Source organism: Rattus norvegicus, chromosome 5, assembly GCF_036323735.1.
Source record: "Rattus norvegicus strain BN/NHsdMcwi chromosome 5, GRCr8, whole genome shotgun sequence".
Lineage (NCBI taxonomy): Eukaryota > Metazoa > Chordata > Mammalia > Rodentia > Muridae > Rattus > Rattus norvegicus.
In genome coordinates this window covers 128,813,960-128,841,574 of record NC_086023.1, presented here as the reverse complement: position 1 = coordinate 128,841,574, position 27,615 = coordinate 128,813,960, and the positions used below count along the sequence as shown (strand labels likewise).

Below are 27,615 nucleotides of genomic sequence, written 5' to 3'. Positions count from 1 at the left end.
TTTCCATTTCAAGTTTTAATAAAGCTTAGTGAAACATATTTTATCTCTTGTGTTTGTTTTAACCCCAGTACAAAAATACAGTTGGTGAATTGACAAAATGGCTTCATGTAGGGTTTGCAGGCTTGAGTTTCTCTAACAACAGGGAAAACATGCTTCCAGTTGGGGCTGAGCCTCAGCACACAGCCATTCTTGACGCACATCCGTGCAAACAGGGATGCCTGAGCAAAGAAGGAAGGGTGCAGGGATTCAGGAAGTCCAGGAGTAGTACCAAGCCTTCTTTAAAATCTGATAAGGACCTCCCGCACTTTGTACACTATACAAAAGATACTTCGGTTTGTTTCACTTCAGCTTGAGGAAGTGGGAGGAAATGGATGAAGATTCAAATACTGACGTGGAGCAAATCTCCAAGTGGCTCAAGTTTCGTATTAAATAGTTTCATTCTTTACATTCAGAGGAATGGATATTTAGGAGAGGGAGCAGATGAGAGTCAGTCGGCCAGGATGCTGGGTGCACAGACCAGCTTCTGTCAGCAGGCCTGTCCCAGTAAGAGCTCCTTCCGGTGTAGGTAGAAGCATGGTTTCCGGTGGTTTAATTATTCTGGGTGATTCTTCCGTATTCTCTCCCTGCAGCTTTTCTTTCAGAATACTCATTCGTATCACAATTCATCCTGAAAATGTTTCTCTCTGAAGGCATCACCAGTCAGCCTCACCTGTGCTTCCTTCATCCCTTGAACAACTGGAATAAAGGTAAGGGGTGGGGTAAGTGTGAAGCACCTTTTAAACCTGACATGTGACGACACAGACTTTAAATGTTTTAGAAAATGCTACTTACATTGGACTGCTACAAAAATTAAGCAGAGAATGAATAATACCAAGTGTTTCATAAATATTAAGACCTATAAAAACACTAGTTGTTACTCTGGTTAAGCCCTAGCATTCTTGCTGACCCCATCATGGCTGTACATGCTCATTGACACTCGGGGAGAGGGAACACCCTCCTCCTGCCCGCTTTGGAATGACTGGTCACACTGATCATGATGTGTGTATAAACAAGTACATATGTGCACACTATAAGAGGAAGTGATCTTTATTGAAGGGCTTAATCATTTCTACTACTGACCAACAATAATGGAAAAAGCCAAGTTTTTAGGGGGAAAAAAAAGGAGAAGCTTAAGGAAAGAGAGCGGCAGATGAACGCCTTATGCACCGACAGCCCCCGTGTACTTATCTGTCTTTCCAGGAGGGCAGTGATGTCAGTGCAGGCCTGGGAGTGGCAGCTCTAAAATGGTAGGGTAGGCGCTGGGCTGAGCCAGTCTGTCCTGAGAATCCTGCAGACACCATATGCTCATAAGAGCAGCTAGCATGGGCATGTTTTACTTACGTTTTAGGTAGAGACAGGTTTGAATGTTCCTAGTTTCAAGCCATGAGGACTCGGGGAAAAGCCTTTATACTGTGTTAGTGTAGGGACGACAAAACAATTGTGTAACACGAGTTCAGACAGAAGGTGAATGTTGAGAGACGAGTGTTTAGGACTGACAGCCGCACTGCCCTCCTGTGTGTGGAGAAGTCTGCATCTAACGTCAGTCTCGAGGCACCTGCATTAGATGCAGCTCCTGACCCGGGACAGAGATATGACATCTCTGCGTCCTCCCTCTCCTAGTCTAGGAATAAGAGTTCCAAGAATGGGAAACAGAGGGACTTGGCAGGCTCACAATAGGTGACACGTGGCAACGCAGCAAGCGATAAACAGCACAGGACATCTATTCCAACCCCTGCCTCTAGGATGACAGTGTTTCAAAATCAAGAGACCAGAAAGTGAGGCAGATATGTCAGCCTTTCTTCACCACTGGGCTAAGGCCATTCCCTCTGCCTGCAATGTGCCTTTCCCATGTTCACTGACTAAAACTCACTCTCAGGGACTCGAGCTCCATGTTTTAGCGAGTCTTATCCTACACACTCACTCTCATAGTGTGAGGTGCCCTGTGTCTTTCTAGAGATAGACTATTATTTTGTGTTACATTCTTACTTATCATGTGTGCACGTGCTAAGCACGCCTATGTGACAGCCTGTGCAGAGGTCGAGGACAGCTTGCAGGAGTCAGTTCTCTTCTTTCATCAGCTCTGGGGATTGAACTTGGGTCATCCGGTTTAGCAGCAGGTACCTTTACCCACACCAGCTTGCCAGAGCCAGAGCCCAATTCTTGCACTGACTGTCCATTCAGTTTATTATTTATAAAATATTAAACTTCTTCATCTAAGTTTGTATTCCTCTTCCTCTGGATTCTTACAGAAGAACAGTATGAGTGTAATGGAAAAATAAAACAAATCAAATCCACTCTGACTTATGAACTGAGGCCTGAAACCAGGAGCTATCTGCATAAGCCTCAGTCCTTCAGGTTCTCGCCAGCCATTAGCTGTCCCATGGGCATCTACGTAGCTGGGAAAAGGCTCAGTTTTATCTTCCTGCCAGTTGTATTCAACACAGGACCTAGCCAATCCTTCCTCCTCCCTCAGAACGATACCTTGCTCAGCACTGACGTAGAAATACTTGTAGCTGGGGTTTCCACTCTCATTGATGATTTCAGGGCGCACCTTGCCACTGGGATCTATTGAAGACAAATGGTGTGAAGACCACAGTAATGGCGACGGAAAGATATCTGAACACCTGATGGTACACTGAGACCCAACTCTGCAGCCTGTTATGTCACCACCCTTCACGTGAAGTCTCATGCTACGATCATTAAAAAGTACTTGTACTTCCTTGAGCACAGCTCACCACCTCTACCCCATACCTTGGCAAATGCTATTCCCTTTCTGGAATGTTCCTTTTCTGCTTGATGATGATAGAATTACACATTTTCTTATTTGTATCATCCATTAAATCTGGCCAAATTTTTTCTGTATATTAATTTTGTTTTTATTTTATTTTATTTTTTTTGAGATAGGGTTTCATGTTTTCTAGGATGGCCTCAGATTTACTGTATAACTGAGACTGGCCTTGAACTCCTGACCATCCTCCTGTCTTAAGTTTCTCAGTGGTGGTATCATGGATATGTGCTACCACACCTGGCTGGCTAAACGCTGAATGAAAATCAGGTGGCCATCCTATCTTATAATACTGTTGAAAGATGACCAGACCTCATGGTGCATGTCTTTAATCCCAGCGCTTGAGAGGCAGAGAGACAAGCATATCTCTGTGAGTTTTAGGTTAGCCTGGTCTACAGAATGAGCTCTAGAACAGCCAGGGATGTTACATGGAGAAACCCTGTCCTGAACACCCTCCCTCCCCCAATTGTTAGAATACAAAGCTGGGCATGGTGGCACACACCCTTAGTCCCAGCATTTAGGAGGCAGTGGCAGGTGGACCTCTGTGAGTTTGAGGCCAGCCTGGTCTAAGAGTAAGTTTCAGGATAGCCAGGGTTATTACAGAGAAAACCTGACTTGAAAAAAAACAAAACAAAATTTAAAAAAAAAAATTGTTGAAAGACACATGTCTGGATCTGTTATTCCACTGGGTTAGCTGCATACAGACCCAGGGGTAGAACCGTTTATCTACCCCTATAGTGTCTTAAATGGTGTTTGATTCATGGGTGATGTCCAAATGACTATGAATGACTCTGTCAAATTCTTTATCTTGCCCAATAAAAGTAGACATTTAATGGTAAAAAGCAGGCTCAATCTCATATTCTGATTCTTTTCTCCTCCTCCTCCTCCTCCTCCTCTTCTTCCTCTTCTTCTTCCTCCTCCTCCTCTATATCTCTCTGTAGCCTGCCTTAACACATGACCCTCTAGTGCTAGAACTGCAGGCATGTAGCCCCTCGTTCCCAGCCCCTTCCTTACATCAGTTTGTCACCAGCACAGTCCCAGTGCTTATCATTTCCCTCTCCCCACATCTGAGCCTTGGTCACCCAGCAAGCTCTGTTGCCTTACCCAAGAAAAGGATGCGCGGAATATAACCCCCATCAGGACTGAAGTCTTCATCCCTGGGTTCCTCTTCATCCTTTAAGATTAAATATAAACCATAGTAAGAACATATTCTTCCTCTCTTCAAGCCTTTCAGTGGACCCCAAGCTTGCTCAGGCCAGGAGGCTCCATGTGATCTGCCCATGCCCCCCAGCCCTTCCCAAACTTCATCTTCTACCTGTTCAGGTGTCTTTAGCTACAGGAACCTGCTTAGTGTTACTGTCATTCAATAAACCAGACACACTCACAATCTGGGCTTCTGGAATGGCTCTGCCCAACACACACTTCCCAATCATCCCTGGGTTCACTCCCTTTCCTGCTTCTGATTTTTGATCAAATATAATTTTCTTTTCTAGACACCTATTTTAAATCATGAGTTATGATATCTGCTTTACCCTTAACTTTCGGCTGTAGCATTCAACACCATCTTGTATATTCCACTTTACCTGTTTCCCCATGCTAGCATGCTACTTCAACAGGGACTGTGTTCTGTTCACTGCTGCACTCCCAGTACCTCCATCACCCCTCACACAGTACCCCTGGAATGCATGAACACGACTGACACTGTGGCTACACTTCCTTTTTTAAATGATTTGTGTGCTTGAGCACTTTGTTCCCACGTATGTCTGTGCATTCTATGTGTGCCCGATGCCCTTGGACGTCAGAGGAGAGCATCATGCCCTGGAAATGGAGTTATAGATGGTTTTGAGCCACCATTTGGGTGCTGAGCCTCGATCTTGGGTCCTCTGCAAAAACACCAAATGCTTTTAACCACTTAGCCATCTTTCCAGACCGTGGCTACACTTTCTTACATTGGAGTTATTAACTGGAAACATCTCGTCTTCTGTGAACAGGAAATCCCAGCTTACCCCAGAAAGTAATGAGATCATGTTCATGGGAAATAAAGAATAATTTTATTGCTTGTGGTGAGGTTCTCATTTCAGGGATTAAGTAGGATCATTTATTTAAACTGCTTTAATTAGCACTTGGATACACTAGTTATATAGGCAGCCATGTTTGACACCTCAGTGTTGACTGTTAATGTGTTTGACAGAAGAGTGCGGCCTAGAAGGGAGCATGGCTCCATCAGGATATTTGCTCACTTAATTACATTCTCAGGGTTTTAATAAAAATCGCACACTTGACTTCAGGCCTTTCTATAAAATGGGAACAATACCAATGACCTGAAAAAATCCCTTCCGAGTCTAACTCTTGACATTCTAAGATTCAGGATCACAAGAGCTGACTTCTGTGTGAAGTACGAGGGAGATCAGGAAGGCTGCATATAAAAGTTTAGCACAGCCAAGCGTCAAGTGGGTGCTCAACTGAATCACAATTTGCGGGAAGTTGTAGACTATCTATAGGCAGCTATAGGAAGATGTAAAACACATCATAATCAAAAGGTAAGGATGAAAAACTCCATTTTTGCCACTTATTCAAATTCTCCCTTCCTGATTCCTCTCTAATGCTGGATGGCTGATAGGTTCCTCCTATAAACCTTAGGATTAGAGGTCAAGAGAAAAACAAGATCAAGTAGCAGCTCTGCCCATCTCCCTTTATATTAAATCTCAAACAATAAAATCACCTCCTGGGAGGGGCATCTTTAAGTCTTACCTCCAGATTTACCATAACGAAATTATGGGACAGTTCTGAAATTTCTGTAGATTCTGCAAATTTGGGTTTTAAAGCTAAAGAGAGAAAGAGAAAAAAAAATGACAAAAACACACCCAAACACTAAGTATAAACACCACCAACTTTCATTGATGGGTCAGGTATTAACTAAATTAAACCATATAACTGGAATGTTTTTAAGTCTAAATAGCTAAAATTGAGGGCTGGGAGATGGTTCAGTCTGTAAAGTGCTTCTAAGTTCAATCCCTGGCATGCACCAAAAAAAGCAGGGCCTGGTGGCAGCACATACAATTCCAGCATCCAGGAGGCAGCAGTCAGCGGGATCCCTGGGACTGGCTGCCTTGCTAGGCAGCTTTGCCTAATCTGGTAGCTTCAGGTTCCAATGAGAGGGGACCAGCAATATGGCTGAGCAGTAAAAGCAATTGCCATGCAAACCTGGCCACCTGCCTTTGAACCCAGAAGCCATGAAAAGGTAGAAGAAGAGAACTGAACCTATGAAGGTGTCCTCCAGCATCAACTCATATATCACATGAGCACACATGCAAGAATAAATAAAATGAAATAAAAAACACGGTGAAAACCAATTGGAAAAAGACATCCATGGTTGATCTACGGCCTCTACATGAACACAAATATACATGCCCTCAATGTGTACGATTAAAACAAAATAACAATTAAAATTAAAAACAAAAATCTCCAAAATGCCTGGTAGTACATAGTTGCAGACCAGATTCTGGGAAGACTGAGGCAGAAGGGTAACTTGAACTTCTCGAGTTTAAGACCAACCCGAGAGACATAGCAAGACCTTTCTCAATTAAAAAAAAAAAAAAAAAAAAAAAAAAAACAGGCATAGGGCATGGTGTGGCACACTTTTACTTCCAGAGCTCCACACTCAGAGATAGGTGGATTTCTGTGAGTTCCAGGACAGCCAGGACTACATTAAGACCTTGTCTCAAATAACAATAAGACATACTCAGTGCCAAGTGCTGGGATTACAGACATGTACTACAGTACCTGGCTTTTACACTCCTTTATTATTTTTATTAATTATGTGTATGTGTTGGGGGGCGGGGTTATGAACATGAATGTGAGTGCTCAAGGGTCAGAGTTGTCAAATTCTCCTGAAGCTGGAGTTACATACAGGTAGGTAGTTGTAAGTCATCTGATGTGGATGCTGGGCATTGAACCCAGGTCCTCAGGAGGAGCTAGTGTGTGCTCTTAACCACTGAGCCATCTCTCTAGCTCCTTATTTTTGAGACAGGGACTCACTCTGCTCTGGAGGGTGTCCTCAAACTTGTGTCCACGCTTCTGCTTCTACCTCCTGAGTGCTGGGATTACAGGCGCGAGCTGCCATGCCCAGCTGTACTTTTCAACTAGGGTTTTACCAGGTGTAGCATTTAGTGAAAAATAAAACCTGACTGGTATCACGACAGGCAAAAAAGAGTACACGCCACAGTCAAAAATATCCTCTTTTGTTTGGTTCTCTCCCTCCCTAAACCATTTATGTCCCTCTGTCCAGGATTCCAGTTTCTGCTAAAATGAACTGACTTTGACATTAAAAACTCCATGCTTCATATAACTGTATCTTAATCTTCCCAACCCACCTTAAGCCCCCTGCAAAGATGACTGCAAATTTCATGAAGGGAGACAATGTGTGGAGGATTTCTTTGTTACTGCTCAAGGCGATCCTCATCAACGCGGACATTTCTAATCCACGTGAAGCCTGACGTTGGGAGGGGACACTCGTACTTACCTTTGCAGGCTCCACACCAAGACTTGTGGATGATCACCATCAGCGGCAAGCCACTTAAAAACAAAGAAAGTACAGTCTAGTAAAAGCCTTCAAAAAGAACTCTAACAAAATGATTGATTCACTGAGTCAGAGTAATGCACAGAAATGCTCTTTTTGTACGGTTTCAAAGTAAACTGTAAAACAATCCAACCACTCGAGTCATCGATTCTTATCAGAAAGACATAAATGCTGATGTTTCCGTAACTTCCACAAACGTGGGCTTTAAAAGTAGGGAGGAAAAAAAGTAGAAGAAAAACATTGAATTACAATATTCTAAATGTTACTGTATTTCTATGATTACTATTACATAGTAATTGAAAATGGAAAAATAATTCATTAGTATGCTAAGTATAAAATTAAGATATAAAGTTATGATTGGGACAGCGAGATGGCTCAGTGGGTGAAATGCTTGCTATATAGGCACGACGGCCTGAGTTTAGTTAGATCCCAGAGCCTGTTCAGCAGCTCTCTCCATTACACTCATAATTTCTGGGACATGTTTTCAGTTATCCTTTCATCCCCTGTGCCAACACATACAATATTACTGACATCAAATACACGATGTTCACCATACACCACTGCTATTACATGAGGTTTAGGTAAATAAACTGTTTCGCCATCTCACCTTAGGTCTACTGAGAATCTGACTCATGACTGACTCGTGACTCATACTGTTTGCTAACGGCTTATAAATCAGAAGTGTAAATAGATGGCAGGATCTAGGTAACCATGACTAAAGTGTGTTAAATGTGACTATTATATGTTAAATATGTTGCATGCTTTATACTACATAGCCCCACAAACAATTCTAGAAACATTTTTTAAAAAGTAGAGGTATGGGCCGTGCATAGTGACACACATCTTTAAAGCCAGCAATCTGATTTGAGGGTAGCTTGCTCTAAATAGTGAGCTGATGGCCAGGCAAGGTTATGTAGTAAGACCCTGTCCTCTTCCCCCACAATACATAATTACATTTATTTGTATGTGTGGACCCATGCACACTCCAGGGAGGGAGAGAGCATGTACTATTTAGCTCAGAGGTCCTCTCCTTTCATGGAGTAGGTCCTGGGGATTGAACTCAGCTGGATAGGCTTAGAGGGGAGCTCTCTTGGCATTCCAGGGCATCTCATCTGTCCTCCTTTTACTTTTCATGCAGGGTCTCTAGCTATGTAATGTAAATTAGTCTAGCACTGGTGGCAACCCTCCTGCCTCAGCCTCCTGAGTGCTAGAATTACAGGCATACACCCCAATATTCATCTAGGGCAGACACTGGTCTCATAGAAAAGAGAAAGTTAACCTGGGATGTAGAGCAATGGTGGAGCACTTGCCCAGTTTGTACAGGTCTGGGTTCAATCTCTAATCCGACCCCAAAAGACCAAGAATCCCAGGAGATTAATATCTGACCACAGAGGCTGCAGAGGGGGCAGCTAAAAGTACTGACTGCTCTTTCAGAGAACTTACTCCTGTGCCCATATCCAGGGGGTCTAACACTCTCATACAGAAACATGTAGGCAAAACACCAATGCATATAAAATAAAAATACATAAATCGTTTAAAAAAAATCTGACTACATAAAATGTAAGTTCTGTCATTTATAAGTTAAAAAAAAAAAGGACTAACTCCCAGACCAATGTTGTTTTTGGCCACAATAGTATCAGTATCTTTTATTTAGAAGAGCCATGAGTGCTATATTTGTATGTATGCTTGCAAAAAAAAAGAAAAAAAAAAGAAAAAAAAAGAGGGTATCAGATCCCATTACAGATGGTTGTGAGCCACCACATGGTTGCTGAGAATTGAACTCAGGACCACCTGAAGAGCATCCAGTGCTCTTAACCACTGAGGCATTATTGACAGTCCTAGAATATGTGGGTTTAAACCCATCAATCAATAATCAATTAGACAAAAATAAGAAATGAAGGTTGGAAAAGGTTGAGGTTACCTAGTTCAAACCTACATTTCATACATGAATCCTACCCGCCCTTCATATCACAAACAAAAGGTGTAGTATTACCATGGAAACAACATCAACCAAAGCAGTCCACCAGTTTTCAGAGCGTGGTTATTTTAGAATGAATGTCTTAGTCCTGTCAAACATTTATTAGTCATTCTAGCAAGTTAGCTAAAATAGCAAAAATAATCTGTAGGCCAAGGCCAACCCATTGGTTGCTTCTGTACAAAGACACGTTAAAAAAAAAACAACAAAAATAAACCAACTTTTTCTTCCCTTTTTTTTTTTTTTAAAAAAAAGGATCTTACAGGTGTGAGCATCACACCCGGTGAAAATTTTGATAGTTGAAAAAGCAAATCTAGGGTTGGGGATTTAGCTCAGTGGTAGAGTGCTTGCCTAGCAAGCGCAAGGCCTTGGGTTCGATCCCCAGCTCCGAAAAAAAGAAAAAAGAAAAAAAGCAAATCTAAAATACTTTTGTGACACAAGTATTATTCACATTTCTTAGAACACGTTTGTTTACTCTTTCCAAGTAGCAAGAGCCTTCCAAGGTCTAGAAAGTCTGAAAAGTTGCATTTGTTCCTTTGCAGACCACTATTCTACCGTGGTATTTCAAATACTAACTTCTCTAACGCGCCTCTTCAAACACCTCCTAGCATCTGGCTAATCCTCCACAGCGATGGCTAGCACTCATCCTATCAGCATGTTTTCGATTCACACAACTCACGGTCAAAGCCAAGTCTGAAAAATTTTATGAATAATGAAAATCCAGTACTGTTTGCTACCAACAAACTAAGATTACAGCGATGTTTGCCTTAAATATGCAATAAAGCACAATGCAAGGTGCCACAAAGTATAGGCCAAGCACTCAAGCCTCTCCTATAAAAGTACTATCAGCCAAAGGTATGTGATGGTAAACGTATATGCAAAATTGCAAGGGAAACAGTAAATTAAACCAAGAGTCCAGCAGATAATTTTAGAAGATTTTATTAGAGGAAATATCTAATGGTTGTCTTATACAAATATCAGTTTCCCAGGGGCAGAACAAGATTTATCTGTGTTCGAAGTTCCAGGATAGATAGCAAGAGGCACTGTGCTCAAAAGTATTTGTAGTATGAAAGGGCCATCATAAATACAAAACTGTTATCTTCGGTTTCTACTCACAGTTGACTTAACAATTCTCCGTCCCGATGAAAGGAAAACAGTGTATGAAGAATCCCCAAGTAGATTCCAACCGAAGCCACCTGGTATTTTTGGAGCTGGTGCTCAATGCCTCAGCTTATGCAGCACACTCAGGGTATGGCAGAGGCAGTTAAGAAAATGAGTCAAATTTAGCATCTCAGTACTACAGTGCGCTTTGCAGACCTTCGGACTATTTTTCCTAGCCAAAGTACAGGGGAATTCAGACAAGAGCCACCGCTGCAGACCACTATCCCATTAGTGCAAACTCTGGTTCAGATACTGAAGAAACATGTTGGCCAATTGAGGCAGGTTCTCATTGTTGGGATGCATTTTAGTGTAGGAAATAAACTGGCGACGGAGGCGACTCAATTCTGCCAAGGTCAAGGGACGGGTAAATCGGAGGTGCTCCGTGGTGCCAGGAAGCGTTAGTAAGTCTCCGGGTACAGCGCTCTTCTGTGCTTCCATCACAGCAGTCAACACCTGGCTCGTGGCCTGATCCAACTGGTGTAGAAAGCTGCCAGAGGCCAGGGGCTGGGACTGTGTAGACTGATGGGGTGGGGGAGCCCGATTCTCGAACAGTGCAGACCGGATCTCAGCCAGGGGCAATGGCTCTTCTAAACCCACCACGGTGAACAAGGGTCGATCCCAGCGGTTCCGAGAGTCGGGAGCTTCAAAGCGCAGCGCTAAGGACTCCAAAAGTTCGGGAGGAAAGGCACATGGCGCAGGCTCTGCAGATTTCTCGGATTCCGGAGTCATTACAGCTGGAGGATTTGATGGCAGGATATCCTTTGGATCCAGTTCCTTGGGGACAGCGGTCGGGACTCCCCCATTTGCTAAGGGGCTGATGGCGCGCTGCTCTACAGCGCCGACCGCCTGAGTCTTCTCGCCGTAGTCGGCGCGCGGCCTCCAGCTCACACTGACAGCCGGGTCCGAGCTCTCGCAGGCGCCAGGCACCGGAAGCCCGCGGCTTGGCCAGCCGGGCCTTATGCAGTAAACTAAGCAGAGCGGCGTGCGCACAGCTCGCGCAAGGCAGTACAACTCGTAGCGGAACCCCTTGATGTAGTTCATGGAGTCTAGGATGACCACGTCCTGCCGGCTCAGGCGCCGCTCTACCGCGGCCCGCAGCGCAGCACGTAGCGCCTTCTCACCCGCAGAGTCGCCGTACACAGTGGAATCCTGCGCGCCCAGCACCGAAGCATCGTCCACCACATACACCGAACGTCCCTCGCCGGTCAGCGCCCGACGTAACTCTTCCGTACGCCGGCTCTTGCCGCTGGACGGCAGCCCGCAAACCACGACCAGTGGCATGTTCTCCAGAAGTATCCATGTGCGGAAGCCTCGATACAACTTCCGGTAAGAACCGGAAGAGGAACCCGAACTTCCTGTTTCCCTACACTCTAACATGACCTTTTGTTTCTATGGAAACGGGAACTCTAACCAACTAGATTAAGGACCAACGTTCTCAGAAAGGAGACGCAAAGATTAGAATGCATTAGTTATTTACACCAAACGTTAAAGGCTCAACAGAATAAGATTACCCTCCGTCAAAGAACATCCCTATCTATTAAATAAATTTAATGGGCATTCAATGAAATTACTAGCACATTTAGCATACAGAAGGCATTTTACAAATGATGTTTCTCTAGTCAGGATTTCCCTCATACCTAGTAACTCTTAGTAAATATTTATTCATAACAACTATTTCAATCGTCAACAACCTTCCATGGTTAAGGTCTGAGATGAACAGAAAACTGTTCCCCTAAGAAAAATCAAGGTTCTTATCAGGAAGCATTAAGTGTCTACACAAAGTAAACACTTCTATGGGTAGCTGTACGTTAGTGTGAAGAACAGAAGTGAAAACGGTGCCCAGACTACTACTTGATGACTTGACTGATGCTTGAATTTGTTTTTATTTGTTTGGTAGAAGGGTTGCTGGGCTAGAGCCTGTGCATGCACTCTGCCACTGCACTACACCCTCAGGTCAAATTATTTGATTTTGAACTTTTAAGACTAATGAAAATATTAATCTCTGATAGGGTTGCCAAATACAATGCAGGTTTTCCAATTAAATCTGATTTTGAAAAAAAATTTTTTAAAGTTGCATAAGCTACATGAACAGATTTAATTTTCCTCTGTGTAAACTTTAAATTTAGTTGAGCATCTTTTTTTTTTTTTTTTTAATTAAACTTGGCAGTCCTACTGCAGAGAGTTTGAGACCCCAGTGTCCTGAGACTTAGGATCTCTAGTTTGGTAGGTGCAGAGGTGTAACTGTGAGGATGTTGGTGCCAGGAGTTATGATATAACATAGGACACACATGCTGGAGTAGAGTAAGCCTCTAATACAGTACAGTAGACAAATGAAAGTTCACTTAATAGCAGTTTAAATACTGGAAAGTAATTTCACCTTTCTGTATTTCAGTTCCCCTTCCATAAAATCTAACAGTTATTTCACAGTTTTCCCACCTCAGAGGCTGTACAGGCCGATCTTTGTAACATTGGCAGTTCCTGTCTCCGCCCCCACCCCAACCCTTATGTTGTGGGTGTTTGTGCATAAACTAACCCCCCTGAAACATCACACTATTTTAGCTTTAGGTTAGCAGACAGTATAACTCACTGACTGAGAGTACAAAGAGGCTGTCAGAAGCTCAGCTCTGCTATGTACCAACTTGTGATCTTGGACACCTTACCTGTTGAGTGACTTTCTCATTTCTAAAAAAGTAACTACGGGCTGGAGAGATGTATCAGCGCTTAAGAGCACTGAATGGTCTTCCAGGTCCTGAGTTCAATTCCCAGCAACCACATGCAGCTCACAGCCATCTGTAATGAGATCTGATGCCCTCTTCTGGTGTGTCTGAGATAGCTATAGTGTACTTATATACATAAAATAAATAAATTTTAAAGATTTATTTATTTATTATATATAAGTACACTGTAGCTGTCTTCAGATACACCAGAAGAGGGCATCGGATCTCTTTACAGATGGTTGTGAGCCACCATGTGGTTGCTGGGAATTGAACTCATGACCTCTGAAAGAGCAGTCGGGTGCTCTTAACCGCTGAGCCATCTCTCCAGCCCATAAATAAATTTTAAAAAGTAACAACAACACTTTATAGAAATGTTGTGAAACTAAATAAGTTAATCAATTCGGATTACTTAACACCTGGTACACAGTATGCTATCAGGGAGCTTACATAGCTCTTGTTGGGCCTTGCTGTGGCCCTTCGTCTGAGAGCAATGCTAATGGCTAGAAGGTTTTGCTACTACAAACAACTTAACACCAAGCTTGCTACCTTGCAGCTGCTTCTTTCTTCCCATCTTCTAGAGTCCTCCAGTGAATATGATCTCCAAAACCTAGAAGGAGAGAGCCTTATAAACATCCAAAAAACAAGCAAAGGACATACAAAGTAAAGGAGACATGCTTGTAATACAGCTACGAATAGGAAAAAAAAAGTTTCCCTCTGCTAAGAGCCTGGTTCAAAGGCCAGCTCCACTGTTTTCTGGGCATACTGAACCATGGATAGCCATCCTCCCCAAGTCTGTTTTCATACCTCTAGATGAGAGAATGCTATTTCATTAGTGAATGTTAAGGAGCTTAAATAACGATGACGCCTTTGCGAACTACCACACACGCCAACAATGTGGTGAGAATGAGTGAGACTGTCCTACACAGTGAACAGAAAGCACCATCGCTGAAATGACAGGCAGTGCAGCTGCAGACTCACAAAAACTTGGACCTGTAACTCCACTTCTCATTAAGGTTGTGGAATTTTGAATGAAGTCATTTAAGTCTCAGTCTCATCATCCAGAAAAATCAAGACACTAATTTCTACCTCAGAATACTGGTACATTATTCCCCAAATTCAGCCAGAATGGTCTTTGTCATTTAAAACTACGTTTGTGTATTTATGTGGGAATGCACATGCCACAGCCTCCATGTAGAAACCAGAGGACAAGTCTAGCCCTCTCACTGGATGATGGTGGAGCACGCCTTTAATCTCAGCACCCAGGAGGCAGAGGCAGGAGAATCTCCGTGAGTTCAAGGCCAGTCTGGTGTACAGAGCTAGTTCCAGAACAGCCAGGGCTACAGGAAGAAACCTGTCTCAAACAAAAACAAAAGCAAAACAAAACACCAAAAAAGAATCAGCCTTCTCGGGGTTGGGGATTTAGCTCAGTGGTAGAGCGCTTGCCTAGCAAGCGCAAGGCCCTGGGTTCGGTCCCCAGCTCCGAAAAGAAAAAAAAAAAAAAAAGAATCAGCCTTTTCTTTCCACCCTGTGAGCCCAGGGGTTGAGCTCGGGTTGGCAAGATTGTGGCAAGCACCTGAAGGACTCTAGTTTTTACTGTCGTGTAAGAGCTATTAAGAGGCTTGGCCTGGTAGAAGGTAGGCAGGTTATAGAGTTCCTGTGAAGGACCCTAAGGGCTTTCACCAGCCTTTCACCCACCGCCTCAGGTCAAGATTAGGCCAAGTACCAGCTTCCCACCTCCGGTCAAGGCTAGGCCAAGTTCCATTCTCCACCCACAGTTCTCAGGAGGAGCAGGGACATTCTTGAAAAACCGCAGAATGTACTCACTGATAGTCACCTGACCCTCTGGTCCCAGATAGAGTTCGAATGCATGTCATATGCTTGCTAGCCAATAGATTCAAAGGTCAATATGCTTAGCCAATAAGTTTAAACTGTAACCTTGCTGATGTAACTCGTGACTGGAAGGCAACCCTGACGCACCAGAAAGTAAACCTCTTGCATTTGCATCAAACTCCATTCTCATGTCTCATTTAGGGGGTCTCCCAGTAGTTAAGACTCACTTCGAGCCTTATGCACTTTTACCCACTGACCCAACTACCTGGCCTGGCATAATCTTTTTCAATGATATCACTGCTTAATAAGAAAAACTTCAGAGGCTATCCAATGTCCCAAGGATAAAAGGGAAACCCTGGAAGGAGCACTTACGAAGGTTTCAGTGAGAAAATAACACATGGCTGGATGTGGTGGTGAGCACTCTTAGTCCTAGCAGACTAAGAGCAGGCAGGTTGATCTCTGTGAGATCCAAGGCTAGCCTGGTCTACACAGAGTGTCAGGAAAGCTACGGCTACAAGAGAAAACTTGTCTTAAAAACAAAAACAGCAAACAAACACAAACACTCCGCCCATTTCTGCAACCCACTCCAGCATTTTCATAAGACTCAAGACACAGGAGTACTTCCACCTCTTTGTGCAGCACCGCCCTCACACCTTCCAGCTCCACCTCCTCACGCCCCACCCCCGCCTTTCTTCCCCACTCCTATGCTCCGGTATAAATAAACCCAAAGGGCATTTCTTCTTACTCTCTCAAACCTCTCCATTCTCATCCCACCACCACACTTCCCAGACAGAATCTTCAGACATTACAGTATCTGAAACATCCTTACTCCAAGGAGAATTCCCTTAGTGCTAGGACAAACCTTTTGTATCTTCTGCTTCCCTAGCACTTAGCAATACACATGACTATTCCAAGTAGTCCATAAGAGTTCTCGAAATCTTAGTAGACCAAATCACATAATCTTGTGTTATATCCAGAAAATGTCAGTGATCAAAATGTTAGTTGCTGTTTAAATTCATTTATTCTTTCTAAATTATATATATATATATATATATATATATATATGTATGTATGTATCTCCCTCCTTTACCCTTCCACTGAGGCCTTTCTAATAAATCTTCCTATTTTCTTGTATATGTGTCTATGTAATTCAGGTTGCTTATATGAGCCTGTATAGGAAATTATCTAATAGGTTTTTTTCTGCTGATGTAATAAGCTAATTCAAGCTAAATTAAAAGCAGGTTTATTGGGGGCAGCTTAGGGGTGGGTTCTCTGGTCTCAGAGAATAAAGTCAGGGAAAGAGCTATACGTGGGGGGCGGGCGGACAGATAGATAGATAGATAGATAGATAGATAGATAGATAGATAGATAGATAGATTATTGATAGATAGATGATAGATAGATCGATAGATAGATAGATCGATCTGAGGAGGCTGGGGTCCTTTTATCTGCAGCACACACCCAGTGTACCTGGAGGCAGCAGATGATTAAATAAGCAGCTGCTAGGTCCCCGAGAGCAGGCCAGTGGAACTGCCTGTATATTAATAGGGTTATGGGTAGGGGCTCCAAGTCTGGAGCCTAACATTATCTACTTGAGCAAGGGCTACCCCACTGAGGAATGACTCTTCTCCTCCAAAAACCAATCAGTAAGTTATATATCTATTGAAGGGCCCACAGATTTTGTCTTTTATCCTTCTTCCCCCTGGCTAAACCATAGATTACATTTCTAAAGCTAGTCCTCAAGGTTGATTCCCGTATTTAGTTACTTCTTCTTCCTCCTCCTCTTCTTCTTCCTCTTTCTCCTCTTCCTCCCCCTCTTCCTCCACCTACCAAAGTATTTAAATCAAGTAATCAAAAGCCCCCTTTTGGCTATCCGAACTAACAATCAAAGCAAACCAACTCCTATTCCCATTATAATCTGCTGTTAGTCTATGGGCCTTAGTCTCCTCTCTAACCAGAGGCAGTCCTTTGTCCCTACCCAGCCTTGGGCCCTTTTCTCTTCTCCTTTGTCCTCAACTCCCTGTCCAGTCTCTGTCTCTTATTCCCCACCCTTTGTCCTCCTGAGGCAAATAAATCTCCTTTGTGCTGAGAACTCTGGGTGTGTCCAGTGCGGATTGTGAAACCCTTGTGCAGGTAGCCACAGCTGCTGTGAGCTCATGGACAACAGCCTTCACATCCAGAAGACAGCCATTCTCAACCCTTCTTCCCATCCTCTGGATTTTACTCTCTGCCACCTCTTCTTATATCGGTGATTAACCACCTTATGTGTGTACAGCATATTAGACAACCAGCTTGGGTTACCTTAATAATTCACCTTCCTCTATCCATTTTCTCAGGACTCAAATAGGTATAATAATTGTCTCTCAAAAGGTTATTGGTAAATAGCAAACAAAATATAAAAATGTTAAGAGTCTTAGGGTATGGACATTAGTATGGAGTAGCTTTTGCTTTTCTTTACAACTGAGGCTCCAAGAAGCCAGTCAGCTATACCAGGTCTTCCAACGCTAAAATAAAAAAACAACCTGGGGTTTAACATCCAGCCTTGTGCTTCCCCATCCCTTCCCTTCCCTTCCCTTCCCTTCCCTTCCCTTCCCTTCCCTTCTCCTTCCTTCCTTCCTTCCTTTTTGTTTTCCAAGAGATGGTTTCTCTGTATAGCCCTGGCTGTCCTAGAACTTGCTCTGTAGACCAGGCAGAGATCTGCTTTGCCTCTGCCTCCCGAGTACTGGGATTAAAGGCCACCTGCCACCACAGCCTGACACCTTATGCTTTTTCAATCACTATATTTGTCTTTCAGAAATTTATTTCCCCCAAATGGATTAAAATCTAATTGTTATCAGTGTTCTTCTAAAGGAAAATGAATCTCCCTCCTGTTAACACACAAGAGTAGTGTCCAAACCAACCACCACCATTTTTCAATCTCAACAGCATAGGCTGCTAGCCATCAGGGAGGGTGTGTCATTTACCTAAGGCCCAAAGTTTGATCCTGAAAGGTGACTAACAGGGTGACGTTGGGAGGACAATGGGAGACTGGAAGGTGCTCAACGTGTCTATCATCACTTATTCACAGGCCTCAAACCTATACAATTGGCCACATGCCCTTGTCTGAGCCTAAGAAGCCCACCCACAAAACAATGAAATTCCAGAGAAGCAAACTTTCAAAGCGGACTCACTGCGATAACAGAAATCCCTCCACAAACACAAAGGAAACCAATGTCAGATGAACAAGCAAAGGTGAGGTCACCCACCCCAAAAGCAAATATCTGCTATCATGTGGCAAACTGGAGACAGCCTGGGACTCCTCTTAAACCACTAGAGAAAAGTAGAAGGGTTCCAAGTCCCCAGTGCAGCTCACTCCCCACACCTTCCTAAGGGGGAAACATTTCCCACATTAGGACTCCAAGGTAGTTACGATGAATAATTACTGTGAGTTCACCACCAGAGCTACAAACTGATAAAAACAAAACAACAACAAAACAATCAAAGTAAGAAACAAAATCATCAAAAGCAACAGAATAAGACCACGAGGACTTTAGGTACCAGGCTTAAGAACCACAGAATTAAAAAACAGACAAAAACTACATTTAATGTGTTTAGAGAAATACCACATAAATTCACAAAATCACAAATTAAATTGTCAAGTCAAAACCGGGAAAGCTAACACACATTTGCAATCCCATCATTCAAGGAGACAAGAGGATGATAAGTTTAGGGTCATGTTTGAGTCATAGTAAATTTTTGAGTTTTGAGGCCAGCTTGAGATTCATTCAATTCTGTTCCAAAATCAAACAACAAAACAAACAAAAGGAAGGGCAGAGGAGCTATCTGAGGCACTAAAGTGCTTGCACGAGGACTTGAGTTTGAGCCCAGAACCCACCTAACATGGGCTGTGATACTAGCAAGCTATTTTGTGACATACAGCACACCGGCTGATACAGACTGTTATAGCCTGAACTTTGCACAATGTCTCTCCCTGTAGATGTTGAGGTTCTAATTCTCAGTACTTTATAGTGTGACTGTGTTTGAGAATGTGTGTGGTCTTTAAAGAGGTAATAAAATTAGCTGGACTTCTGTCTGTCTGTCTGTCTGTCTGTCTGTCTGTCTGAGGGAATCAGAAGCCCTAAAACTGGAGTTACAGACAAGTATGAGCTGCCATGCGGGTGCTGAGAATTGAACTTGAATCCTCTGGAAGAGCATCCAGTACTCTTAACCACTGAGCCTTCTCTGCAGGCCCAAAGGTTTTGTTTTGTTTTGTTTTGTTTTTCAAGACAGGGTTTCTCTGTGTAGCTCTGGCAATCCTGGAACTCACTCACTCTGCAGACCAGGTTGACCTAAGAGATTAGCCTGCCTCTGCTTCCCAAATGCTGGGATTAAAGGTATGCACCCCTCCCCAAGGCCCTAATTCTTGAAAGAAGAGATTAAATATACACAGAAGGAAGACCATGCTAATACAGCAAGAGAAAATAGCCACCAACAAGCAGAAAACAACCCTGCCTGCCAACATCTTGAATGAGCCTGTCTCAGAAACAGGGTGGATGGCCATCTGAAAAAGAATGCCTGCAGTAGACCCGTGGCCTCCACACACATGTACGTCCACACCCACACACAAATAAGTACAGAAAGACAAACAGAGCCCCATTCGATCTACAGTACTTATTATAGTAGCCCTAGCAAACTAAGAGTGTTATTACATTTGTCAGAATGCACAGAATATACATTAAGAGTGAGCTGTAATATAAATTGGGGATTTTTATTAGTAAATGTGTCAACCCTGGCTCATCACTGTAACAGTCTACATTAATATAAGATGCTAATAAGTAGGGAAGTGGGGCTGGAGAGATGGCTTGGGGGATAAGAGCATTGGTTGCTCTTCCAGACGCTAAGGTCAATTCCCAGCAACTACATGGTGGCTCACAACCATCTGTAATGGGATCTGATGCCCTCTTCTGGTGTGTCTGAACACAGTGTACTTACATAAATAAATAAGTCTTGAAAAAATAAAAGTGAGGAAGGGAAAGTGCATATATGTAAACTCTTATTTTCTGCTCTTTTTTTTTTTGTTCTTTTTTTTTGGAGCTGGGGACCGAACCCAGGTCCTTGCGCTTCCTAGGCAAGCGCTCTACCACTGAGCTAAATCCCCAACCCCTCTGCTCTTTTTTCAATGTGTACCTGTGGGTATATGTGTGATATGTGCACGTGGGAGCACATACCGTGGCACATGTGTAGAGGTCAGAGGAAAACTTTTACTTTTGTTTTGGTTCAAGAGATCAAACATAAGTGGACACACTATGTGTTGAGCCATCTCTCAGGCCTCTTTTTTGTTTGCTCAATTTTTCTGCAGACATAAAACTGTTGTTCTAAAAGATAAGTCTACTGTTTTTTAAAGCATCAATGGATAGGTTAAAATAGCAACCCAGAGACAGACAGAATTCAGCTCTCCTGACTGCACCACAGATAAAAAGAGATGGAAAACATAAGAGCTTATGATAATTAAGAAAAACAATAATGATAGTGTTGTTTTTTGTTTTCTCTGTGTAGCCCTGGCCGTCCCGGAACTCTCTGTAGATCAGGCTAGCCTCTAACTCAGAGATTCACCTACTTCTGTCTCCCAAGTGCTGGGATTAAAGGTATCCAGCTGGATTGTCTTTTTAAGCATAGCAATTTTTAAAATGTATTTACAGGTATTAATTTATCCTCAGAATAACCTTATGAAATGCTAACTCTATCCTTTCTGCTTACAGATAAGGAAGCTGAAGTTAAAGAGCTTGTCTAGGGTTACGTTGCCCATGAGAGACAGAGCTAGAACTAAAATGGAGGTGGTTGCCTTTATAGTTAGAACCATTCACTACCATTCACTGGCTCACCAACAATAGTTAAAAAATGAATGAAAGGGTTGGAGAGATGGCTCAGTGGTTAAGAGCCCTGACTGCTCTTCCAAAGGTCCTGAGTTCAATTCCCAGCAACCACAAGGTGGCTCACAACCATCTGTGATGGGATCAGAAACCTTCCTCTGGTGTGTCTGAAGACAGCTACAGTGTACTCACTCTACAGTGTACTCACATATGTAAAATAAATAAAAATCTTAAAAAAGAAAATGAATGAAAGAAGGAATGCACCTTGAGAGCTTGACTTCAGCTACAGAACACCCCTGGAGGTTGTGCTTTGTTTTTGTTTTTGCCTTTCCTCTTGAAAGATCTTACACAGGTCGTTTTAAGCACCTATTCTCCTGGCCGTGGCAGCACGGAACGTCAGCAGACAGTTCAGTTTCCTAAGGTGTCATCTGCAAGGCAGTTTATGCCAGCCATCTACAAAGGAAGCTAAAGGCTCCCACGCCACAGTTCTTTTTTCCCCACCCAAGACGATGTTTAAAACAGGAAAAGCCCGTTCTAAACACAGTATTTATGGCACTGTCCAAGCTCTTCTTCTAAAGATTGTTTTAAAGACATCAGAAAAGCGTCACCCCCACGCTCCAGCTGGTGAAACCTAAATAAGGGAAGGTCAAATGTCAGAGCCGGCAGCCAAGTGTGAGTTAGGCAACGCTGTACCTGGAAGGTAGAGTAACAGTGTAGCCAAGTGATGTCTCTGTCAGAAAGCGGCCTTTCTACCATCTGCGCAAATGTTAAATATAGCTAACAGAAATATCTGTCTCATGAAGTGACTGTGGCTGTAAATAGGACATGGAGCGTAAGTGTTACTGTGCCAACTCTGAATTCCAGAAACTGAAGTCATCTATTTCTATTATTGGGGGGAAAGCACATGAATGGCTTCTTTCTAGATTCTGCATTGAAGGGCAGAGCGGTGCACTGGGTAAAGACATGGACTCTGGGCTTCATCTTCCTGCTCTCTACTTACTAGTTAACTGCTAATGTTTCATTTGAAATTCCTCATCTGTGAAATGGGGATAATAAAAATATTACCCACCTCAGAGTTACTATGAGAATTAAACTGTATGAAAAAATGCACTGATCAGTGCCTAGAAGCTAGCATTAGTGACTGCACTTCTTTCCAGGTGATACATTTTAAGTTTCTAGTCTATTGAGAACAATGAACATGTTTTTGGACACTGGAATGTTAGAGATGCAGGGCCCTTAGGACACATTTCTAGTTCAACTCTCACTTAATAAATGGTCACCGGGGAAGACCAGAGCTGACTAAATGGCCTGACCAAGATTAAAATCTAGGCCTAGTAATTCCAGTCTAGTGCACACCATTCCACACCAACATGCTTCCTCTTCATAATGAGAACTGTTGGGAGAGGGTAGGAAGGGGGTTATTCCTTGTCTCCTCTCTGCAAACACCCAAGGTGTCTTCTGGAAAGAGCTGGAGCTATTTAGACATCTTGGAAGAAACGACACTCATCAAAAATTTCAGGAATTCCTGCCTCAGGTAGCACTTTTTACTTTTTTTTAGGCAGGGTTAGTATATTTCTTATGTCCAAAGAATCTATACATAAGCAATACATAAAACAAACACTTTAAATGGCATTAATTCCTTTAGTTTTCAAGTGTGTGGCATGGTATTCTGTCTTTTGCTTTTTCTTTCAATTATCACAAACTAGCTCTCCCACTTGAGTTCCCTGGAACTCACCAAGATCCACTCACCTGCTTCTACCTCAAGTCCTGGGATTGAAGGCTTCGATATATTTGGGAGTTGTTTATTAGGCAATGATGCTAACTGAACAACACAGAACTTACTGTCTGACAAAGAACGGATACTCAAAAAACATTTCATAATGTTATATACACTCAACACAGTCAATTGAGCAGGGCACGCTACATGTCGAGTGTCTGAGGTAACAATCACACCCATTTTGCAGCTGAGGAACTGAGGCTGTGAGAGATTAAGCTGCTTGTCACAGGCATCTCATTTGGACATTGGCAGAAAACATTGAAACTCAGCTCCGCATACATCCTAGCACTCCAGTCTCCCTCTGTGCTCACAATTTTATTCCAAGTACAGAGCAGCCTGTTTTACAAAAGAATCACCAGTATTTGAAACATTTGACCCACTGTGCAGTTTTTAGCACTTCCTTCATAGGTAAAAACCCACAGATCATCTTAGAAAAACTTTTCCTCAAAAAAGAGAAAGAAAGATAAGCTTTTTTCACCTTCCTAATTCAGGTAAATGCCAGCTCCCTTACCCTCTTCAGCCTTTTTACTTCCCAGTCTTTTAATCTGTCATGAACCTGGGTGTAAATATACACCCAATGAAAGCAAGAACCTTGTCTGTTCTCTTCACTGCCATTTCTCTAGTACTCGAGCCAGTGATCAAACCATGGTTGATGATCAGAAATCAATCCTGAACAGAGGTGACTCCATTTAGGTCCACTGACTTTCCACTCAGTCTCATTGGCCACCAATGAATATAAAATTAAAGAGCATTAAAAACAAACAAACAAACAAACAAACAAACAAACAAACAGGGGCTGGAGAGATGGATCAGAGGTTAAGGGGACCTGTTGCTCTTCAGGGGATTCAAGTTCAGTTGCCATGTTAGGCAGCCCACAACTGCCTGTAACTCCAGCTCCAAGGGGACTGACACCCTCCTTCTGACCTACTCGGGCCACACATTTACTTACACACACACACACACACACACACACACACACACACACGCACACACACACAAAATAAACCTTTAAAAAATCATGATTGGGCCTAGAGATGTTTCAGAAGATAAGAATAGTTGTGAAAACAACTTTAGTAACCATATAAACGCCTGGCACGACAGCTCATGCATGTAACCCCTAACATTAGGGATAGGATCCCATGAGTTCACCGGCCAGCTCCTCTAGCCTAAACGGTGAACTCAAATTGAATGGACTGTTTCATAAGGTGGAGAACAAGCAGAAGAGGAAAACACCCAACATCCTCTTCTGGCCTAGTCATGTGTGTCGTGCACCACAAAACGCATCGGCAGATACCACCACCAACAGCAGAATCCCACACAGTAAGGTCAGAACACAAAATAATCAAAGCAGGCTTGGAATCCATTTACAACTCACCCAGTTAGTCAATTCAGCTGCCTCCCCCGCCCAAAAAAGGACTGATGATGAGAAGGGGTTCAAGTAGGCAATACACGGATTTGGGGGTTCATACTTGCTAACCTTCATTCATAACCACTGATCCATCGCTCTAAAGAAATCAGTTTCTTCCAACACACTAGCTGAGCCACACAGAGAACAACTGTTGGTAACCTAGCAAAAGATCTACCCTTCATTTGGCTCTTTCTTTTGCATCTCTTAGAGAATCGGGAACCGGGTCTTGTGGGGTAGGGAGAATGTGGTGAGGAATCTTCAGACTCCAGCGACTATGTGATACACAGGTCACCAGAGACCCTTTTTCTTCTAGCGGAAAGGTGACGGTTCCTGAGGGCTTCCCAAGCGACCTTACTTCTGGCGGGAAGGTGACGGTTCTTGTAGGCGTCCCAAGCGCCTAACATGACACATGAATGGACTCCTAAACAGCCTAGTTCTAATTTAAGGGCCATATCTTCCCAAACCCAAGAATTAAGAGCGCCCTCAAGTTCAACTTCCTTCTCTTAAACCCTCTCCGGGACCTGGTACTCCCGACCCCAAGAAATCTCCCAAAAGCAGTTGGGGAAGATAAAAAGGAATCTGAAGTGGCCTAAGATACAGCGAGAGCAAAAAGTGTTAGGACAAGAGGAGGCCCGGGGTCCGTAAAGATTACAATAAGAACGAGGTCTGACCCTTTCCAAGCCCAGTGCGTCCGTCTGAAGAAGTGATGAGGAGCAGGAAACTGAAGCTCAGCAAACAGGTGGCCCCGAAACGAAGCGACATCTCCACTGGGGTAGTTGCACAGAGCCACCGGATTGCGGGAACACAGGATTTCCAGGAGAAGCTCCCCTGTGCCCTCTTATCGCCGCTCAGCCCAACCCCTCGGATTCCCAGATTTTTTTCCTCTCCAAACACCGAAGGAAGTGATGTTAGACGGATGTGGGCGGTGCCTCGAGGGTCCGCTTTGGAATGGAGTAAGTTTAAAGGTGCAGATCACGTAGAAGGATGGAGGAGTACATCTCGAGTTTGCTTTCCCTAAATCCTGGATATCCAGGCCTAGGGACACAGCCGGATGAGGTGGGCCGAAGTGGTGGGGGCTGGGGAAAGGTTCGGGAAAACCGTTGTTAATTACGTCTGACCTCCACCCTAGCCCCTCCCTCCAGTGGACCACTACACTAAATATTCAAAATGCAAATTATTTATCTGTGATATTAGCCTATCACAACAAAGGACTTGGAACTTCCCGCCCCCTTGCATAAAGTAAAAATACTGGACAACAGCACTTCATTGTTAGATTTCTTCTGTTTGGGATTCCGAAGAGACCCGGTAAGCCCGTTTTGCTGTGCACGCGTCTGTCCATGTCTTGCAGGCGTGCACTTTGGAGGAGCGCTGGACCCTTTACTATCCCTCGCATCCGCACGACTTCCACTCAGGCATGATGCAACCAACTGACATAAGCTCCAAAGAAACCATGTTTGGGGCCTCTTACTGCACAACTGACGAGGAAGTCCGAGGGAACTGGGACATAAGTCACTGCAAGCACGTAAAGGGCAAAGCTTCTTTCCGTTAAATCTGTTGCTTTTGGTCTTGGGTCGAGTTACTCCCTAACAAGTCAACATTCCCGACTTTAACCTTCTGATACTAGTGGAGTCCATTAGTGAAGGACATCCAAAGTAGACACCCAAACTACATCCCACCCGGCCCTTCGGTTGAGTACGAGACAAAAGGTATCACAGACACAATGGGACGCTGAGGTGTCCGCCACCTCCTCCAGGAAGCAGCGCGGCCCCCTCACCGGCCGCCAATCAGAATATTGGGGTGCGCGAGGCAGTCTGGGCTTTGTAGTTGGGAGGCGCGCGGTTACGGTACCCACCCTCTCCCCTCCTCCCGCGGTCGAGGCGGGGCCGTGCGTCACGTGGGCCTCTCCCGCCGCCGCCGCCGCTGCCGCCGCGGTCTTTCTCTGTCTCAGCTGAGGCAGCCATCTTGCTCTTGCCGCGTGCTGGTGTTAGAGGACCCTCCCCGCTGCAGGTGAGACCCCCGGCGGGCCCGCCACCCCACGGCCTCCGGCCGCTGCGCACGGTCTCCCCCCGCCCTCCCCTCTCGACACCCGCCGTCCGCTCCGGCTGCCACTTCCGCCGTGGCGCGGCGAGTGGGGGCGGAGGCGGCCGGCCGGGCCTGTCGGTTACGGGCGGCGCAGCTGGGGGTCGGCACCTGAGGGATGGTCCCCAGCACCACCGCCCGCTGTGGAGGAACCGGGCCGGGGCTCTGGCCGCTCAGATCCAGATCCTGGAGGGTAGAACCCTCCTCGTCCTATCACTCATTCACAACAACAGTGTCAGGCGCTTTGAGCAGCATATCTGTTGTCATCTCTTTTGCTCTTCCCAATCTTTAGATAGGGAAACTGAGGTTAGCACCCGACTACCAAGCTCTTGGGGCCGAACTAGGTTGCAGCGCTCTTCACTTTGTAATGGCAGTGTTTGTTTACAAGTCTCTCTTGATTTTGAGACAGTTACTTATCCCTATAACCTCATCACACTGCCTGATGATTGATCGGCAAGCACAGTGTTACACAGCTGGTGAATGGCAATTTCAACTTCTATTCCCAGGTTCTTTCATTATACCTAATTAGTGGCCCTCTGGAGGAATGGTAACAATAGTTACCAACTACTGTGTATCTTACCTGAACTTGATATGCTCTAAGAGCCTTCAACCCAGTAAAGTATGTGATGGTATACTTTTCTTAATGCGGGAGAAACAAACACAAGTACAAAGAAGTTAAATACTTTCCCAAAGCCCTAAGTGGTATAACCTCACATAAAAAGTCAGGGCTGATAATTCAAATTATTTTTATCTTTGTGTAAACATGATGTGTATGAAAGTACCTGGGTGCTTATAATTTGGGCATTCAATAAATATTGATTCATCTCTTTATACTCTTTTTGGAAGTCCTTGCGAAAAGTGCAAAAAGGATTCTTGAACTCAGTGATCATGTGGCCCTTGAAAGTCATTTCTACCTTTGGGACACAGAAAGGAACTTTCCAGGCCTTCATTTTCTGTTAAACTGGGAAGGCGGCTAACGATTTTATTTATAACTTATGTCCTGCTGCACTAGCAGGTATCTGAGATGACCTCACACTTAAAACAAGAACGACAGGTACATTAAAGGTATCAAGTAGGGATTAAACCAGGTGACCTTTTGAGGTCTCAGACTGAGTCTAAATTTCTTTCCTGTTTGAATCCTACACTGCCCAACTTGCTGTTGGACAAAAGGCCATCTTTCTCCCTCTCCTGCTGCTTCAAGCTTCTAGACTCCCTAGAATTATGCCTTTTCCCTAAAATACTCCCTAGGAATAAGATTTCTTAACTCTATAAGAAAGAGTTAATTTGGGTTTTGCTTTTGCTTCAAATAAGTCTGGACTTTTTATCTTATCTTTCCAACCACCATCTCTTTTCTTGAGGATTGTCACCTAACATGCAGAATAGTCACAAAGGGCTTATCCTGCGCTTAGTTTCAAT

At 43.9% G+C, this 27,615-nt stretch overlaps 3 protein-coding genes across 9 annotated transcripts in view; 1 reads left to right on the top strand and 2 right to left on the bottom strand.

The window, feature by feature from the left end:
- Nucleotides 1–26,104, bottom strand: Txndc12 (thioredoxin domain containing 12). Of its 3 annotated transcripts, none has more exons than XM_063287393.1 (7): nucleotides 25,973–26,104; nucleotides 13,803–13,863; nucleotides 7,347–7,399; nucleotides 5,576–5,649; nucleotides 3,929–3,998; nucleotides 2,521–2,604; nucleotides 1–735 (listed from the first exon to the last, which is right to left on the bottom strand). In XM_063287393.1, exons 1-7 carry the CDS (start codon nucleotides 26,079–26,081, stop codon nucleotides 656–658), a joined length of 531 nt encoding a protein of 176 aa, XP_063143463.1. In that variant the 5' UTR covers nucleotides 26,082–26,104; the 3' UTR covers nucleotides 1–655. The 3 variants fall into 3 exon arrangements, with proteins under 3 accessions (XP_063143463.1, NP_001094310.1, XP_063143462.1); NM_001100840.1 differs by lacking the exon at nucleotides 25,973–26,104 and adding an exon at nucleotides 24,792–25,029; XM_063287392.1 differs by lacking the exon at nucleotides 25,973–26,104 and adding an exon at nucleotides 24,792–24,953 and having other exon boundaries at nucleotides 1–2,604.
- Nucleotides 10,302–11,824, bottom strand: Kti12 (KTI12 chromatin associated). Its single transcript, NM_001044288.1, has one exon. It carries the CDS (start codon nucleotides 11,818–11,820, stop codon nucleotides 10,768–10,770), a length of 1,053 nt encoding a protein of 350 aa, NP_001037753.1. The 5' UTR covers nucleotides 11,821–11,824; the 3' UTR covers nucleotides 10,302–10,767.
- Nucleotides 25,356–27,615, top strand: part of Btf3l4 (basic transcription factor 3-like 4) — a 19,626-nt gene continuing 17,366 nt past the window's right edge. For 2 of the 5 annotated variants that reach the window (XM_063288112.1, XM_063288111.1), the window contains exon 1: nucleotides 25,993–26,127. The gene's annotated coding sequence lies outside the window, so the exon portion shown is untranslated. Of the gene's footprint in view, nucleotides 25,426–25,992; nucleotides 26,128–26,332; nucleotides 26,506–27,615 lie in introns of those variants that run through there. The other 3 variants (NM_001399000.1, NM_001399001.1, XM_039111512.2) reach the window with 3 other exon arrangements.

Excerpts from the sequence above, each read along its gene's own strand:
- Kti12 (NM_001044288.1), bottom strand. The coding sequence starts at position 11,820 with ATGCCACTGGTCGTGGTTTGCGGGCTGCCGTCCAGCGGCAAGAGCCGG.
- Txndc12 (XM_063287392.1), bottom strand. The coding sequence starts at position 24,882 with ATGTCGCTTCGTTTCGGGGCCACCTGTTTGCTGAGCTTCAGTTTCCTG. Across the intron at positions 13,864-24,791 it reads ACGCACTGGGCTTGGAAAGG|GTTTTGGAGATCATATTCAC; the intron begins GTCAGACCTCGT and ends CTCTCCTTCTAG. Across the intron at positions 2,605-3,928 it reads TCCGCGCATCCTTTTCTTGG|ATCCCAGTGGCAAGGTGCGC; the intron begins GTAAGGCAACAG and ends TGTCTTCAATAG.